A 17292-nucleotide genomic window follows, 5' to 3' on the forward strand; every position below is an offset into this window, starting at 1 on the left:
ATATTTCTGATGTCATTCAGGAGAATGTTGTTGTTTTTCTTCACATACAGTTCTGGATGTCAGCGGTTGCCACGACGATGCCAGTGCCGTGCGGCGCCTTCATGCCCGTGTTCCTGATAGGTGTGTGACCCAGCTCCAGACCTGATCTAACACACACTCCTTCATCTCACCACACACTCCATCATCACCCTCACCTGCGTTAGATTCAACATCACTGTGCACTTCACACACCTACACACACCTACATACACCTACACGCACATCTCTACACACACACACACACACCCCTCCACACAGATCCACACCACACACATCTACACACACCTCCACACACAGATCCACACCACACACATCTACACACACCTCCACACACAGATCCACACCACACACCTCAACAAACACCTCCACACACCCAGACCCACACACACTTCTACACACATCCACACATCCTACAAACATCTCCACACACACACCTCTACACACACACACCTCTACACACACACCTCCACACATCTCCACACACACACACACACACACACCTTCACACATCTCCACACACACACACACACACCTACACACATCTCCACACACACACACACCTTCACACACCCACACACACACGCCTTTTTTTTTTTTTTTTTAATCAGCATTTCCGGAACATCTCACTCATCTGCTCAGTTGTTTGTTTGTTTGTTTGTTTGTTAGCTCACAGTTTGTGTTTCTCTTTTCCTGTGCCATCTTCATCCTCATTGCCAAGCAGCCATCAGTGTGTGATCAGTGTGTCTGTAAGTATCATCTAAACATCGGCACGTACCCACAGCTTTACACTCACATCACTTATTCTCAAAAAAACAACAATAAACAGATAAATAAACAATACGCTAAAGTTTAGCTGCTGAACAGGAGAAGCCTCAGCGTTAGAGCTTCAGTACTACAAAAACTCAGATACTCACTTCTGCTAATTCTAATATTAATAAAAGATTTCCTATTTCCACTATTAAATAATGCTGAATTATTACATTAATAATGTAATATTTATTCTCAGTAAACAAACAGCTACTACGAGTTTAGCTAATAAACACTAAAACTTCTACAGCTAATCAACACGCCACTAAACACCAGGAAGTAAATGCATTTGCACTTCAATAAAAATGTAGCTATTGATGATTGCCAAATTATTCCATTAATAAATGATCAGCTAGCTGCAGATTAGCTTGAAATGCTACTAAATTAGAACGATGAGAAACGACTAAGCTAAAGTTTTAGCTGCTAAAGGACGAGTTAGCATGATTTAACTAAAACATTTTCCTGTAATTTACTTTTAATAAACAAGTAGAAGTTTAACTAAACTGTTTTAAATGTTTACAAATTACAATGTTTACTTTAAAAAAAAAAGAAAAAGAAAAAACAAGTATTTTTTAATAAAGTTTATAATAGCAGAACACGAGAGTGTTTAATCTACATTCCAGAAATTTTATTTATAATCCAGTCTGTAAGCTGTGATGGATCTTGATATTTCGAGCCTTTGTTGTTATGAACAATAAGGTGATGGTCTTTACTCAGGTGCTGCATTCGGTCGCTTGGTGGGGGAGAGCATGGCGGCCATGTTTCCTGAAGGCATTCACAGTGACAGCACGGTATATCCCATTGTCCCCGGGGGCTATGCTGTTGTAGGTAAGGGTTACCCTAAATATATTTATGGTGTAGCACAAAAAGCTAGGTTTACCTAGCAGCTAGTTCGCAAACTAACCAGCTAGTCCACAAGCCAACCAGCTAGTCCAAAAGCTAACCAGCTAGTCCACAAGCTAGCTAGCTGCATCAGGCTCAGTGGCAGGTAGTGAAGCTAAAGGAAAGATTTGTTTGTTTTTGCTTGAGATTTATTTTTGTCTAAACAGATGTCCAGACATACTGAGATCATTTTCGTAAACACTGAGATCATTAACAGTAAATTTTACTGTACAGAATAACATTAATAATTAATGTTACATAAATGAAGAGATCCAGAGATCAGCACAGAGATCAGCACAGAGATCAGTACAGAGATCAGTACAGAGATCAGCACAGAGATCACTACAGAGATCAGCACAGAGATCACTACAGAGATCAGCACAGAGATCACTACAGAGATCAGCACAGAGATCACTACAGAGATCAGCACAGAGATCAGTACAGAGATCACTACAGAGATCAGCACAGAGATCAGCACAGAGATCACTACAGAGATCAGCACAGAGATCACTACAGAGATCAGCACAGAGATCACTACAGAGATCAGCACAGAGATCAGCACAGAGATCAGCACAGAGATCAGTACAGAGATCACTACAGAGATCAGCACAGAGATCAGCACAGAGATCAGCACAGAGATCACTACAGAGATCAGCACAGAGATCACTACAGAGATCAGCACAGAGATCACTACAGAGATCAGCACAGAGATCAGCACAGAGATCAGTACAGAGATCAGCACAGAGATCACTACAGAGATCAGTACAGAGATCAGTACAGAGATCAGCACAGAGATCAGCACAGAGATCAGTACAGAGATCACTACAGAGATCACTACAGAGATCAGCACAGAGATCACTACAGAGATCAGCACAGAGATCACTACAGAGATCAGCACAGAGATCACTACAGAGATCAGCACAGAGATCAGCACAGAGATCACTACAGAGATCAGCACAGAGATCACTACAGAGATCAGCACAGAGATCAGTACAGAGATCAGCACAGAGATCAGTACAGAGATCAGCACAGAGATCACTACAGAGATCAGCACAGAGATCAGCACAGAGATCAGCACAGAGATCACTACAGAGATCAGCACAGAGATCAGCACAGAGATCACTACAGAGATCAGCACAGAGATCAGTACAGAGATCACTACAGAGATCAGCACAGAGATCAGTACAGAGATCAGTACAGAGATCAGCACAGAGATCAGTACAGAGATCAGCACAGAGATCAGTACAGAGATCACTACAGAGATCAGCACAGAGATCAGTACAGAGATCAGTACAGAGATCAGCACAGAGATCACTACAGAGATCAGCACAGAGATCAGCACAGAGATCACTACAGAGATCAGCACAGAGATCAGTACAGAGATCAGTACAGAGATCAGCACAGAGATCAGCACAGAGATCACTACAGAGATCAGCACAGAGATCAGTACAGAGATCAGTACAGAGATCACTACAGAGATCAGTACAGAGATCAGTACAGAGATCACTACAGAGATCAGCACAGAGATCAGTACAGAGATCAGCACAGAGATCAGTACAGAGATCAGCACAGAGATCACTACAGAGATCACTACAGAGATCAGCACAGAGATCAGTACAGAGATCAGCACAGAGATCAGCACAGAGATCACTACAGAGATCAGCACAGAGATCAGTACAGAGATCACTACAGAGATCACTACAGAGATCAGCACAGAGATCACTACAGAGATCAGCACAGAGATCAGCACAGAGATCAGTACAGAGATCAGCACAGAGATCAGTACAGAGATCAGCACAGAGATCACTACAGAGATCAGCACAGAGATCACTACAGAGATCAGCACAGAGATCACTACAGAGATCAGCACAGAGATCAGCACAGAGATCAGTACAGAGATCAGCACAGAGATCACTACAGAGATCAGCACAGAGATCACTACAGAGATCACTACAGAGATCACTACAGAGATCACTACAGAGATCAGCACATGTCATGAGTGGAAAAAGAAATCAAATAGCCGTCGGGTTCCTGGTTGTAGCGTAATTTAATCTGTGTGTGTGTGTGTGTGTGTGTAGGTGCTGCGGCACTTTCTGGAGCGGTCACGCACACCGTATCCACAGCGGTCATCGTGTTCGAGCTGACCGGTCAGATCTCTCACATCCTCCCTGTGATGATCGCTGTGATTCTGGCCAACGCCGTGGCTCAGAGCCTCCAGCCGTCGCTGTACGACTCCATCATCAGGATCCAGAAACTTCCGTACCTGCCGGAACTGGGCTGGGGTCAGGAGTGAGTGCTTTCCTCTAGCATGTGATGATTGTTTTCATTCAGCAGCACAACATCACAACACAACATCACAACACAACATTACAAAGGGTTTCATTTCTCTTTATACCACACACATGTTCGCATCACTTCCTGTTTCTCACCTCCCTTATAGCAGCTATAAACACTCATTCCCTCAGCAGAGTAAACTCTTCTGTCCTGAAATCCTACAGCGCTACCTCTGACACTGGGGTCTCCTTCCCACAGGTGTTTTTAATCCATAAAAGTGAGCTGTTGATATGGAAACAATAGAAAGGTCATGAATATAAACCTGCTGCTGTTGAGAAAGCTCATCAACACCTTCTCTTCTGACCAATCACAATCCAGCAGCTCACTGACCCCAGGTCTGCTCCCTCACTCTGTAGGAAGTACAACATCCGAGTGGAGGACATCATGGTGCGAGACGTACGGTACATCACGCTGTCCTCTACGTACCGGGACGTGCAGGAGGCTCTGGTGACGGGGCAGCTGAAGACTCTGGCTCTTGTGGAGTCTAAAGGTGAGACTGAGCTAACAAAGGGCGTATAGGGATCTCTGTCCACACGGGGGCTATCTTGGCCACGCCCTCAGGCTGTTCAGTTCAGTAGCATCATCTGAATGAGAGATACAGATCGACATGATGACGCTTTAAACACAGATTTAAAATCACTGTTAAAATCAGACAAAAATACGGTTAAAAAATGAGCATTATACGTAAATAATATGATAAAGTACCTTTTTACAAACCTGTATCTTACTTTCTCTGTATTTATTTTATATAATATCAGTAACACAAATAACATTATTTTTATCTACATCGTTACAAATTTTTTCTTCTTAGCTAGCTTAGAGCCTAGCTTTCCACCAGATGTAATTTGTCTGAGAAAAGTGTGATTTTAAAATAAACAAATCTCAGTGTATCTCAGAGAGTATCGTTATTCTTAACACTGTCTTTCATCTCGTCCCGTCTCATCTCCGTATTTCTCTTTGGTTTCTCTTCATGTTCAGAGTCGATGATCCTGCTCGGCTCTATTGAGCGTTCTCAGCTGCAGTTCTTGCTCTCGGAGCAGCTCGGTCGAGGTCGGAGGTTGGAGTATCTGAGAGAGAGAGCGCAGGACAATGGCGCCCATGTTCCTCCCTCATTTTCCCAGAATTCCTCCCCCAAAGCCGGCCGCGGAGTCCGCTTCCTGGTGAGACACTGTTGGAAATGACAAAGTCAGGATTCTAGAAAACTGAGAAAAATCTGGAAAATATCAGTGCACCAGTCAGAAACAGCAAACAAAAAAGCCCCGCCCCTTTTAATCAACTTTGCATGAACGATCATATTTATTGTGTGTAGAGTCACAAATAGAGTTGTAGGAATATTTTTGTAATTATTTACAGATTTGAGTGTGAGACTGATAGACTGTAATCTGTCTAGATCTCCACAGAGGAATCTTCGTACAGTTCAACTCTCACCAACTCCCAGATTCCACTCAAGTCTGCTCTGAAGACCGTGTCGTCGGTCAGCAACACCGACACCCTGAACAGTACGTACAGCACCACGCCCTCTCACTGTCCATCACCAACACCGACACCCTGAACAGTACGTACAGCACCACGCCCTCTCACTGTCCATCACCAACACCGACACCCTGAACAGTACGTACAGCACCACGCCCTCTCACTGTCCATCACCAACACCGACACCCTGAACAGTACGTACAGCACCACGCCCTCTCACTGTCCATCACCAACACCGACACCCTGAACAGTACGTACAGCACCACGCCCTCTCACTGTCCATCACCAACACCGACACCCTGAACAGTACGTACAGCACCACGCCCTCTCACTGTCCATCACCAACACCGACACCCTGAACAGTACGTACAGCACCACGCCCTCTCACTGTCCATCACCAACACCGACACCCGGAACAGTACTTAAAGCACCACGCCCTCTCACTGTCCATCACCAACACCGACACCCTGAACAGTACGTACAGCACCACGCCCTCTCACTGTCCATCACCAACACCGACACCCTGAACAGTATGTACAGCACCACGCCCTCTCACTGTCCATCACCAACACCGACACCCTGAACAGTACGTACAGCACCACGCCCTCTCACTGTCCATCACCAACACCGACACCCTGAACAGTACGTACAGCACCACGCCCTCTCACTGTCCATCACCAACACCGACACCCGGAACAGTACTTAAAGCACCACGCCCTCTCACTGTCCATCACCAACACCGACACCCGGAACAGTACGTACAGCACCACGCCCTCTCACTGTCCATCACCAACACCGACACCCGGAACAGTACTTAAAGCACCATGCCCTCTCACTGTCCATCACCAACACCGACATCCGGAACAGTACTTAAAGCACCACGCCCTCTCACTGTCCATCACCAACACCGACACCCGGAACAGTACTTAAAGCACCATGCCCTCTCACTGTCCATCACCGACACCCGGAACAGTACTTAAAGCACCACGCCCTCTCACTGTCCATCACCAACACCCTGAACAGTACGTACAGCACCACGCCCTCTCACTGTCCATCAACAACACCTACACCCTGAACAGTACTTAAAGCACCACGCCCTCTCACTGTCCATCACCGACACCCTGAACAGTACGTACAGCACCACGCCCTCTCACTGTCCATCACCAACACCGACACCCTGAACAGTACGTACAGCACCACGCCCTCTCACTGTCCATCAACGACACCTACACCCTGAACAGTACGTACAGCACCACGCCCTCTCACTGTCCATCACCAACACCGACACCCTGAACAGTACGTACAGCACCACGCCCTCTCACTGTCCATCAACGACACCTACACCCTGAACAGTACTTAAAGCACCATGCCCTCTCACTGTCCATCAACGACACCTACACCCTGAACAGTACTTAAAGCACCACGCCCTCTCACTGTCCGACCCTGGAGCCCTGGAGCTTTATTCCTCCTACATAGAAACCTGCTAATTATCACAAATTCTCATGTATTAAAGAACAAAATGTCAGAGCCTGTGAGCGAGCTGTTACTATAGAAACTGCAACCTGTTAGAACCTGTGTGTTAATATCCACACTGCTGCTGCGCTACTGTCAGAGCTGCTATAAAGACAATTCATCAACACCTTCACTTCTAAACCATCAGAAATCCAGCTCGAGTAACAGCTCAGCACAAACGCCACCTCATTCCCTCGCTCACTCTTTAGTGCACTTCTTTTTCTTCTTGTTGATTCAGGTTCTCCAACTCCTTCCTGTGGAGAATCAGTGAAGGAGCAGGTGGAGGTAAGGTTATGTTCCAGAAGAAGCTGCTTATGACACACCTGTACACACTTGGAATTAAATAAGCACCTTTGTGATTTTTGTTTACTTTGTGAGCAAGACATTGAACATAACAATCGAAAGTGAACAAATGTTATGCTAACGCTCACCTTGTAATGTAATGCTAACTTAGTATTCAAAAGCTAATCTAGCATGTCTGAACTAAACTATAAACCACATAAATGCTCTATTTAGCTATAGTATATAGAAATGCTAATATCATGCTAATATCGCTAGTTAGTTTGCACTTCATGATGATTTGTGATGTTGAGTTTAAGGAAGTGTGTGTTGAGCATGTTGTTTAGTTTTCTCCTCTGGTTGATATGATTTCAGGAAGCTCCTAACATTGAGGATGACATGTCCACAGCAGAGGTCAGTGCCTCAGGCTAATACCAACATTACAGCACAAACTGCTCTTGTGTTCATTTCTTTTAGTGCTAAGTAACTCCACTCTCATGCAGACCTGCTCTTCTCTTCACTACATGGACTTGCTTTTACAGAGGTCAGAGATCTTTGGCTAGATCAGAAACGATTTACAAGAGAAAAGTAGAATTACTGAGAACCAAAACTCTGCTCCGAAGAACAGGAAATAGTGAGTAAAAGAAACTGAAAGTTAGTAAACAAATGCTATTTTACAGAGTAAAAGCTAACCTAGCAAATAAAAGCTTCCTAACAAAATCTCCTGAGTGAAAGCTAGCGTTCAAAAACTAATTTAGGAAGCAAAAGATAATGAAAGAAAGTTACCTAGTTTGTAAAAAACCCTAACACAGAAAGCAAACGCTAGCCTAGCTAGTAAACAGTAAGTAGGTAAGTTAAGTTGGAAGCTAAGCTAGTAAGTGAGAAGCTAGATTTCCCTCTCACACTGAAAATCCATCAGCCTCTTAGGGGAGAAGAGCATGTTTAAATGAGAGCTGTTAGACTTCTGCAGACTAACACGCTTCTCTCCAACTTTTAATGCCATAAAGATGTCTTTACCCCAGATAGCCGAGTGGGAGGAGCAACAGCTGGAGGAAGCGGTCTGCTTTAACAACTGTAAGATAGACCCCGCCCCTTTCCAGCTTGTCGAGCGCACGTCTCTGCACAAAGTAAGCTCTGCATCTCACGCTTGTATGCAAATTAGTATGTAAATATAAATGCACTGTTGTATTCCACATGTAAACGCAACTATGACATCATAAAGTTACGACTTTGTAAAATCTTTTTTATTTTAACTGAATTTCCACCAGTGCAGTCCTGATCACTTTAACAGCGAATGTTAGTTTTATGCTTACACAGTGAAAGTACTGTAATCTGCTGAGGGGGCAGGGCTAAGTGGTTACACAGTGCTAAGTGGGCGGGGACCCAAATTGTACAGTTAGAACTCGGCATGTGAATCCTTCTTTAAGTGATTTCCAGCATTTTATTCATGACAGTAAACTATATCTGTAATAATTTTATTGGATTTTATTTTTCCTTAGTTTTGTTTATGTTTGTTTAGTTTTTTTGTGTTAACAGTGTTTGAGTGTCAGTGGGCATTTCCTAATCAGTGTTTTTTGTTTCTGTGATTTTGTCTGTAAATCGCAGACACACACCATCTTCTCGCTGCTCGGTCTGGATCACGCTTACGTCACGAGCACCGGGAGACTGGTCGGAGTCGTCTCCTTGAAAGAGGTGTGTGTTCTTCACTCCATACGAACGTTTTGTGTCGTAATGAATCCATTTGATGTGAAATTAAAGCTCGCGTACGACTTCTGCAGCTACGCAAAGCCATCGAAGGCTCCGTAACGGTCACGGGTGTGAAGGTCCGCCCCCCTCTGGCCAGTTTCCGTGACAGCGGCACCAGCAGCAGCGTTTCTGAGGTAACCGAGCTCCACAAACTCTGGAGTCGCCACAAGAGCCTGTCGTTGCCACGGGAACCTAAAACAGCCACCGAGCTCTGCGACGAGCTGGAGCATCCGTCCGAGAGCAGCGTGCTGAACGAGACAGACTGCACCGAGGTCTTACACAGCGAGGACCAATCAGAAGCCTCTGTGGCAGAGGAGACCCAGTCGGAGATGGAGAACTGTTCCGAAAACCTTTCCGAACCGACCGAAGAAAGCGGCTCGGCTCAAACCGAGGAACTGACATGCGAGATCAACCCCTCGCCTGCGGAGGACCAGCCGGAATGACACCTGCTGTTTGTTAGCGAATGCACATGCTAATGCTAATGAACTGAACATACCGCGACACCCACGCACGCCACCCTGCCTTCAGACTAGCAAGCGACGACGCGGCAGCTCTCACTTTCTGTTATGCTAATTAGTTATGACGCAGTGAATCTAAATAATTCCACTCAAAACCTATAGGTGGTGTCATACTGGATCAGTTTCCAATGGCAACAACGTCGAAATAAATTAGCCAATAAGCTAACAGGCTTCACTGTTGCTAATAGCAGTAACAGCTAATTTATTGACAACTAACATGACATTGAGGATTTAAAAAGCACACGGTTTGTATTTAGCACTGATTAGCTGCGTGGTGTAACCACTACCAGTCTGGAAGCAAGAAGGCTAACATGACAAGCTGTTAGCTGTACATGCACAAAACGGGTTAGCATCACCATGTAATATAAACAATATTAAAATAATTTACACATAAAACAAACAGGGTAATAAAAGGTAACAGTGCGAGCATTTTATCCAAGCATCTTGTCGCTTTCCAGTCTGAACGCTGAGTGAATTCAGGATGGAGGAGGAGCATAAACAACGAGGCGTGCTCAACACGCCGATCCTGCTCACGTCCATGTGAGAGCCGAATGTACAGATGCCATCGCATAAACGAGATTTAGTAGGCATATGCTGACGTTATCGAATATTATCACAACATCGTCCTGGAGCAGCAGCTGATCGACAGAATGATGGTTCGTTTCCTTTCAGCTGTCCTCGAGCTGCTCTCTGATTGGACGTGCTTTATTTCAGGAGCACAGACGCTGGGTGAAAAAAAGAGAGAGCCTACCCAGATGGGGTGCCAATATTTTTAAGCAGCTACGATGACAAATATTGTGATAGATCGTACTGTGTTTTATCCATGCATGGCTGTGTGTGTGTGTGTGTGTGTGTCAGAAAGAATTACGGATTATGAAAGGAGGAACAGTGTGTGTGTGCGTGTGTGTCTTTGCATAACTGAAGTGTGTGACTCAGCTGCACACCGAACCCACGTCCCCCATCTGGAGCCGACACTTTTCATCTGTCTCCGAGAGCTAAGCTACAATTTGGCTCTAAATTTAGCCACTTAATCGCCACAGTGACGATCAGAGAGAAGAAAAGGCACAACAGAACGGACGGAGAGACAAAGGATGGCGAGAAGAACGGCATGAAGAGGAAGATGAGAGAAGGAATGAAAGAGAAAGAAAGAGCGGACGAGGCCGAAGGGCAGAAACGTTTCAGCACACTGTGATTAGTGTTTGGTTCACGATACACACGCTAGCTGAAATCAAGCAGTTTAATGACGCATGGTTAACACACACACACACACACATTAGAAACATGATGATGTGTTATAAAGGACCCTTCACACACAGGGCCCAGTCCATCCAGATCTTAGGAATCGAGTACAAGTTCATTTCTCACTGTTACCATGGCAACTGCATCATCATCACATCACACACAGACTAGCACTGTTTCTCCATACGATCACTGTTCCTCTGTCTGATCACTGTTCCTCTGTCTGATCACTGTTCCTCTGTCTGATCACTGTTCCTCCATCTGATCACTGTTCTTCCATCTGATCACTGTTCCTCTGTCTGATCACTGTTCCTCTGTCTGATCACTGTTCCTCTGTCTGATCACTGTTCCTCCATCTGATCACTGTTCCTCTGTCTGATCACTGTTCCTCTGTCTGATCACTGTTCCTCTGTCTGATCACTGTTCCTCCATCTGATCACTGTTCCTCCATCTGATCACTGTTCCTCTGTCTGATCACTGTTCCTCTGTCTGATCACTGTTCCTCTGTCTGATCACTGTTCCTCCATCTGATCACTGTTCTTCCATCTGATCACTGTTCCTCCATCTGATCACTGTTCTTCCATCTGATCACTGTTCCTCTGTCTGATCACTGTTCCTCTGTCTGATCACTGTTCCTCTGTCTGATCACTGTTCTTCCATCTGATCACTGTTCCTCTGTCTGATCACTGTTCCTCTATCTGATCACTGTTCCTCCATCTGATCACTGTTCCTCTGTCTGATCACTGTTCCTCTGTCTGATCACTGTTCCTCTGTCTGATCACTGTTCCTCCATCTGATCACTGTTCTTCCATCTGATCACTGTTCCTCCATCTGATCACTGTTCTTCCATCTGATCACTGTTCCTCTGTCTGATCACTGTTCCTCTGTCTGATCACTGTTCCTCTGTCTGATCACTGTTCCTCTGTCTGATCACTGTTCCTCTGTCTGATCACTGTTCCTCTATCTGATCACTGTTCCTCCATCTGATCGGATCAGGCCTCTGGTTGTCCAGCTCAGATCAGCAGAAAAATATCCTGATTTTATTTCATCTGCGATCTTTCAACAACAATGTCTTCGCCTCAAATCCACACCGTAACACAATAAATAACTATTCGATCACCACCTGACGAGGTTAGCTAGTTTAGCAAGGTTAGCCAGGTTAGCAAGCTAGTTCTGCTCTTCTGTGGGGTTTAGCACACAGATTAAAAAACAAACAAAACCTTCAGTTTAACTAGCAAACAGTAAACTACTGTAACTTATGCTAACTAGCAAAGTACGCTGTAGAAACTAACAACACGATACGATACAACAATAAATTAAAACAACACTGTAAGATTATCTGTAACGTCTCGTCAGATGTAGGAGTGTTAGAATCCATTCGCAGATATAATAAAGGGCCGAAGGCTAAAATCTTAGTCGAGGATACGAAGAAACAGGGTCAAAACCAGAAAGCAACGTAGAATATCAAAACCAAAACACAAATCCAGAAATCAAAGTCAGAAGCAAACGAGCAGGGTCATACATGAGGAAACTAGATAGAGACTTAATCAAGGCTTGGCTAGTAACGCTAAGAAAACAATGCTTCGCAATGTGACTGAGAGCGTGCTGCTTATATACGTCACTGGACCGGAAGTGGGCAGAAACGGTTAATATTCGGGCGATGGCTCCCTCTGGTGTTCAGGCCTCGTGACATTATCTCACGACATTATCTCTCATATTAGCACAACAAACCTGACCTAAACATGATCTACTTCCTGTCAAAGATCTTACTGTTGGTCCGAAAGGCATGTAATATAAAAACGTTCCTTTTACCAGGAGTTTCTGGCTTGCTATGTTAGCTAGCTACATTTACCTCACTAATAATAATAATAATAATAATAATAATAATAATGGAAAGTATCATTAGCAAAAAATGCAATTAAATAACAATAACTTTATAAAGATGTTAATAAAACTACCGCTTGTAGTAAAAATATAAATTTATATTTGTTTGTGTTTTTTCTCTGATCTTGCGGTTGATCCACGCAGCGTGTAAATGTGTGCTATATTTTGCCAGGTTAGCTAGCTAGCAAGTAGCAGACAGCTGGTTGTAACTTTGATCAAAATATTACAATACGAAAGGAAAAGTTTGGACAATAATCTGCTATTCCTGTTTGTTCGACAAAAAAAATCAAACCTGAGCAAACAAATCCGCAGGGAATTTGTTGGCCCCGCCCCCTGCATTCTTTCCTATCTCTTCTGCCGATCTTCAGCTGGAGACAAAACCAGGAGCTGGATTCTAAAGCATGACAAATGATATGACTGATTGAAAAAGCAGTTTTATATATCCAGATGTTTGTGCAAAAGTTTTTACACCATCACACACACACACACACACACACACTCATATGCAAAGTGGTGAAATTTTGGATTGAGGATTTTCTAAAGAATCCAGAAGCCAAGACCAGAGATGGTTTTTCACATGCACGCGGACAAGCAAACCGCAGGACTTCCACTACATGTCCATTTTAAGTCCACTAGTGAAACCTGAGTGTTAATGAGGAACCTGCGAGTGTGTGTGAAGAGGAAACTGCCATACTGCAGGTGGTGCTGTTAAAATTTCATGAAGAAGAAGAAGATTGCTGCTCCTCAACATCAGCCATGTTGGAATGAATCAGCTGGGGCAACCTCTTTGAAATGACGGGGTGTCCAATCCCACCAGCGCCACCTACAGTACAGGAGCAGCACAGTAGGAGCTGGTGAAGGTGTCGTGGTCTCTGTGTTATGGACCGCTGAGGTGTTAGATGTGCTACCTAACTTTATTTACATGCAAAAGCTCTTCATCAGGTACTTGAAGTAATACCATGACTTTTTTTTACCTCCGAGGCCGAATTCGGTCGCAGCTGCAATGTTTCGGTTCCTTTAAACCTGCGTGTGTTTAACAGAACCCTGGTGAAATTCTCCATAAATTGCTCAGACAGTACAGTAGGCATGTGCCGATCCTTACTGCTCTATTACTCTGATACACAAAACGCATGACGATGTAATTGTTGACGATTAAATCTCATAGCTAGCATGTTTTCTTGATGTTCTAAAATGTTTTAAGAGCCATATTTGTGTTCGTATCTTGCCAAAAGTTGTTTCCATGGTTACATTGCGCTAGCTAGCATGATACAACCGGACATCATCTGCATCCTCGCGCTCCGGAACTGAAGAATGCTGCAGAGAGATTTATCGCTGATGTTAATGTAAAAAATTTCAGCTAACGGCTGAGGTTTGTTCTGGCATTTTATCATGTGTCCCGTTCCTGTTAGCTGATTTAAACAGCTAACAGTAACCTGTGGTAATTAATTAGCCATCATCATCCTCCTGGGGTAACTCTAGCTAGCTAGTTATAACCTTCTGTATTCACTGTAGCTAGCTAGCAACACCCTTCTGTGGTTATTTTAGCCAGCTAGCTAGCAGTGTCATCATGTGATAACGTCATCTAGTTAGCAATAAAACTTCTGTGGTAACTTCAGCTAACTATCCATAACCTCCTGAGGGAATAATAGCAAGCTAGCAATATTCGCCTGTGCTACCTTTTTTTTTATTTATTTATTTATTTATTTATTTATTTATTTATTTATTTATTTATTTATTATCTTAGGAGTGAATGCTAACTTTAGAGTTTCTCTTGTTTATTTTTAAAAAAGACAACTCAGCAAAAACATTCTTCCCAGAAACACACGTCCTCTTTACATTCCTTCTGTTCAGTGTTCAGTAGTTAGCATTGTCTGTGTTCAAGCTGAGAAGAAGAAAAAAAACAGAGAAGAAGCGTGGAATAGTGAGCTAGCAAGAAATATCCTTCTGTGATAAAAATCAGCTAGTAATAATCTCCTTTGGTAACTTCAGCTAGCTAGTAATAACACAGTTTTAATTTTAGCTAGCATTAATCTTGAGTGATAACTTGAAGCTGCTAGCAGTAAATGCGCTCCTGTGGCGCATCTCAAACTCAGGAGTTTTCATTTCCGTCTCCTCGTGCGCTCGTTTTTACTAATTAATTCCGACAGTAACGTGTCTCACTGGAACTGATGTGTGTTCTGCATAGTTTTGGTATGAGAAACAATTAGCAAGCGCTAGTTAGCTGTGTTTAAAAAACTAAACAGAATTGAGGGGAGATTTCGGCACATGTCTACAGTACACTAGCAGCTGTAATGATGATTTTAGGCCATATTCCGCTCTGCTGCTATGCTAACATGCTAACGCTCTGTGTTAAAGCCCTCACCTGTACTGTCCATGTCACCGGGAGCGGGAGGGTTTAATCCCACCTTTCCTGCCTTCATATGCACTTTTGATTGCAGTCTGCGTTTATTAGAATGACATTTCAGCTGCAAAGCTTATTTATTATTATTTTTGTTTTGTTTTATTTTTCTTAAACCAATTGTGCAATAATCATTTCTATTCTTGGAACTAACGCTTGCCAAATAAGATTATGAAGTCTTTGAATGTCTTTAATTTTATTATTTATTGTGCTATGAAAACGCTGTCTGATTCACGTCTCTGTGTATTTGTGAAGCTCTTTATTTTAAGCATAACAGTTAATAATCTCCTGTGAGAACAGCGGCTAATGGCTAGCTAGCGAAGTCCACATGTTATGACTATAAATAGCAATATCATTCTGTGCTAACTTTAGCTAGCCATCATTAACATGAACATAACCGCCGGTAACTGTACTTAGCTAGTTAGCAGTTATCTCCAGTGTTGATGTTAGCTTGCTAGCAATGTCCTCATGTGCTAGCCATCATTAACCTCATTAAGCAAATATCATCATATCCTTAAATGTGTTCCTTAAAATAATGTGTTACTCACGTCTGTGTCCCGAACGCTAGTGTTGAAGAGAAACGTTATTAAGAATTTAATTTGCAGACTCATGCTAGGATTTTCGAGAAAATTTCAGTAGATCGTTTGGGATGGTGTTTATTAATGCTCTGCTGTAATGTGTGTAAAGGTTGTACATTGTGGCTAGCTAGCTAGCCTAGCGACTCATTCAATTAGTTGATTAACATGTGTGGTTAGTGGGTGTGTCGCTAGCTGGTGATTTACACAGGAATGTAATCCAGAGAGGGAACTATATTTAAATATTTAAATACAATTCTTTTCACATTCTAATTGTTCTTGATTGCTGTGACAAATTAAAATTTTAATTTTGCAAAATTAATCTTTAGTATTTAAAATAAACGAAGCATTATGCTAGCTACATTCATTGTAATGGCGCTAAAGGTTGTACAACTCACACACCACTTAGCCAAGCAGCTAGCAAACAAATCACACAGTGCAGCTAGCTACATTCAGGAGAGACGGGTTCTTCAGCATCGGACAAGATTCCTTGGTTTGGGTTCTGTCAGTAGAACAGTAGAACCCTACAGCTGAGGGTTCCTCAGTCAAAAAGGAAAGGGTTTCTGTTCAAAGGTTCCTTTTTTCCAGGAACTTTTTCTGACAATAGCACAAAATTCTTTGTGAGGATTTTATTATTACTAACATCATCCCAAAAAATTCTTTTTAAAGAATCAATTTTGGGAATTTTCTTCCTCTCTGTACAATCTTGGCTAATTTCTGGGCCAGAAATATTTAAATAGAATCTTTAAACCCAGCTAGAGCAGAGGAGAAGATTTCACTTTTACTAAAGATTCTTTAAAGTCACGTGATGGTTACAGACCTGGAGACGTTTATAAAACTAACAGACCGTAACTTTTACTTTTCAACTGTTACTAAGATGACCTTTAATAACCTTTCAGTTTAAACACTAGTGTTGTGGACACACACTCTCTCTCTCTCCCTCCCTCATCCTCTGTTTCACTCCCTCACTCCTTCCCTCTCTCTCTCTCTCTCTCTCTCCCCCTCTCTCCCTCCCTCCCTCTCTCCCCCTCTCTCTCTCCCTCCCTCATCCTTTGTTTCACTCCCTCACTCCTTCCCTCCTTCTCTTTCCCTCTCCCTCTCCCTCTCTCTCGCCCTCTCTTTATCCCTCTCTCCCTCCTTCCCTCACAAGCCCCCCCCTTTTTTATTTAGTTATATATTTTTTGCTCTGTCTTTCAGTGCAGTGTCATTATCAAGGACATCACTGATTAGATCCTGCTCTTCCTGTCTGCCGTGTCACTGTTACATTGCAGATTCATGTTTAAAAGAAAAAAGGACACCGTTCTCCGTCCAGCTGTTTTTGTGCTTTTATGGCTTGTTGTGTATTCTGCTAATAATCTACTGCACATATACCGTAGAGTTAAGCAATAAGTCTGCACTCATGTCCCTGAATGCTAAAAGCCTGTACAGAAACGATATAAACGTAAAAACGTGTGCACACGTGGCCTGTACATATAGAGGATATGCATACGGAATTAACAGTTTGCCATTATTTTTCAGAAAGAAAAATAAAACATTTTTTTTTGTACATCAGTAAAAAAGATTAAATTTCAACTTTGTATTTTGTCTTGGACTTTGTCTCACTCCA

The 17292-nt window shown here is 43.1% G+C and overlaps 1 protein-coding gene across 6 annotated transcripts in view; it reads left to right on the forward strand.

Moving 5' to 3' along the window:
• Window positions 1–17270, forward strand: part of clcn2a (chloride channel, voltage-sensitive 2a) — a 75510-nt gene extending 58240 nt beyond the window's left edge. For 4 of the 6 annotated variants that reach the window (XM_058418525.1, XM_058418528.1, XM_058418527.1 and 1 more), the window contains 11 exons: window positions 51–120; window positions 1564–1674; window positions 3807–4017; window positions 4419–4552; window positions 5041–5222; window positions 5453–5561; window positions 7286–7332; window positions 7702–7740; window positions 8334–8453; window positions 8932–9018; window positions 9105–17270. In XM_058418525.1, the coding sequence (XP_058274508.1) occupies window positions 51–120; window positions 1564–1674; window positions 3807–4017; window positions 4419–4552; window positions 5041–5222; window positions 5453–5561; window positions 7286–7332; window positions 7702–7740; window positions 8334–8453; window positions 8932–9018; window positions 9105–9515 (1521 nt within the window). In that variant the 3' untranslated portion in view covers window positions 9516–17270. The remainder of the gene's footprint in view (window positions 1–50; window positions 121–1563; window positions 1675–3806; window positions 4018–4418; window positions 4553–5040; window positions 5223–5452; window positions 5562–7285; window positions 7333–7701; window positions 7741–8333; window positions 8454–8931; window positions 9019–9104) is intronic. The other 2 variants (XM_058418531.1, XM_058418529.1) reach the window with 1 other exon arrangement.
• Window positions 17271–17292: the final 22 nt, after the last annotated feature.

This window comes from Hemibagrus wyckioides, linkage group LG20 (genome assembly GCF_019097595.1).
Source record: "Hemibagrus wyckioides isolate EC202008001 linkage group LG20, SWU_Hwy_1.0, whole genome shotgun sequence".
In the NCBI taxonomy this organism is placed as follows: Eukaryota; Metazoa; Chordata; class Actinopteri; order Siluriformes; family Bagridae; genus Hemibagrus; species Hemibagrus wyckioides.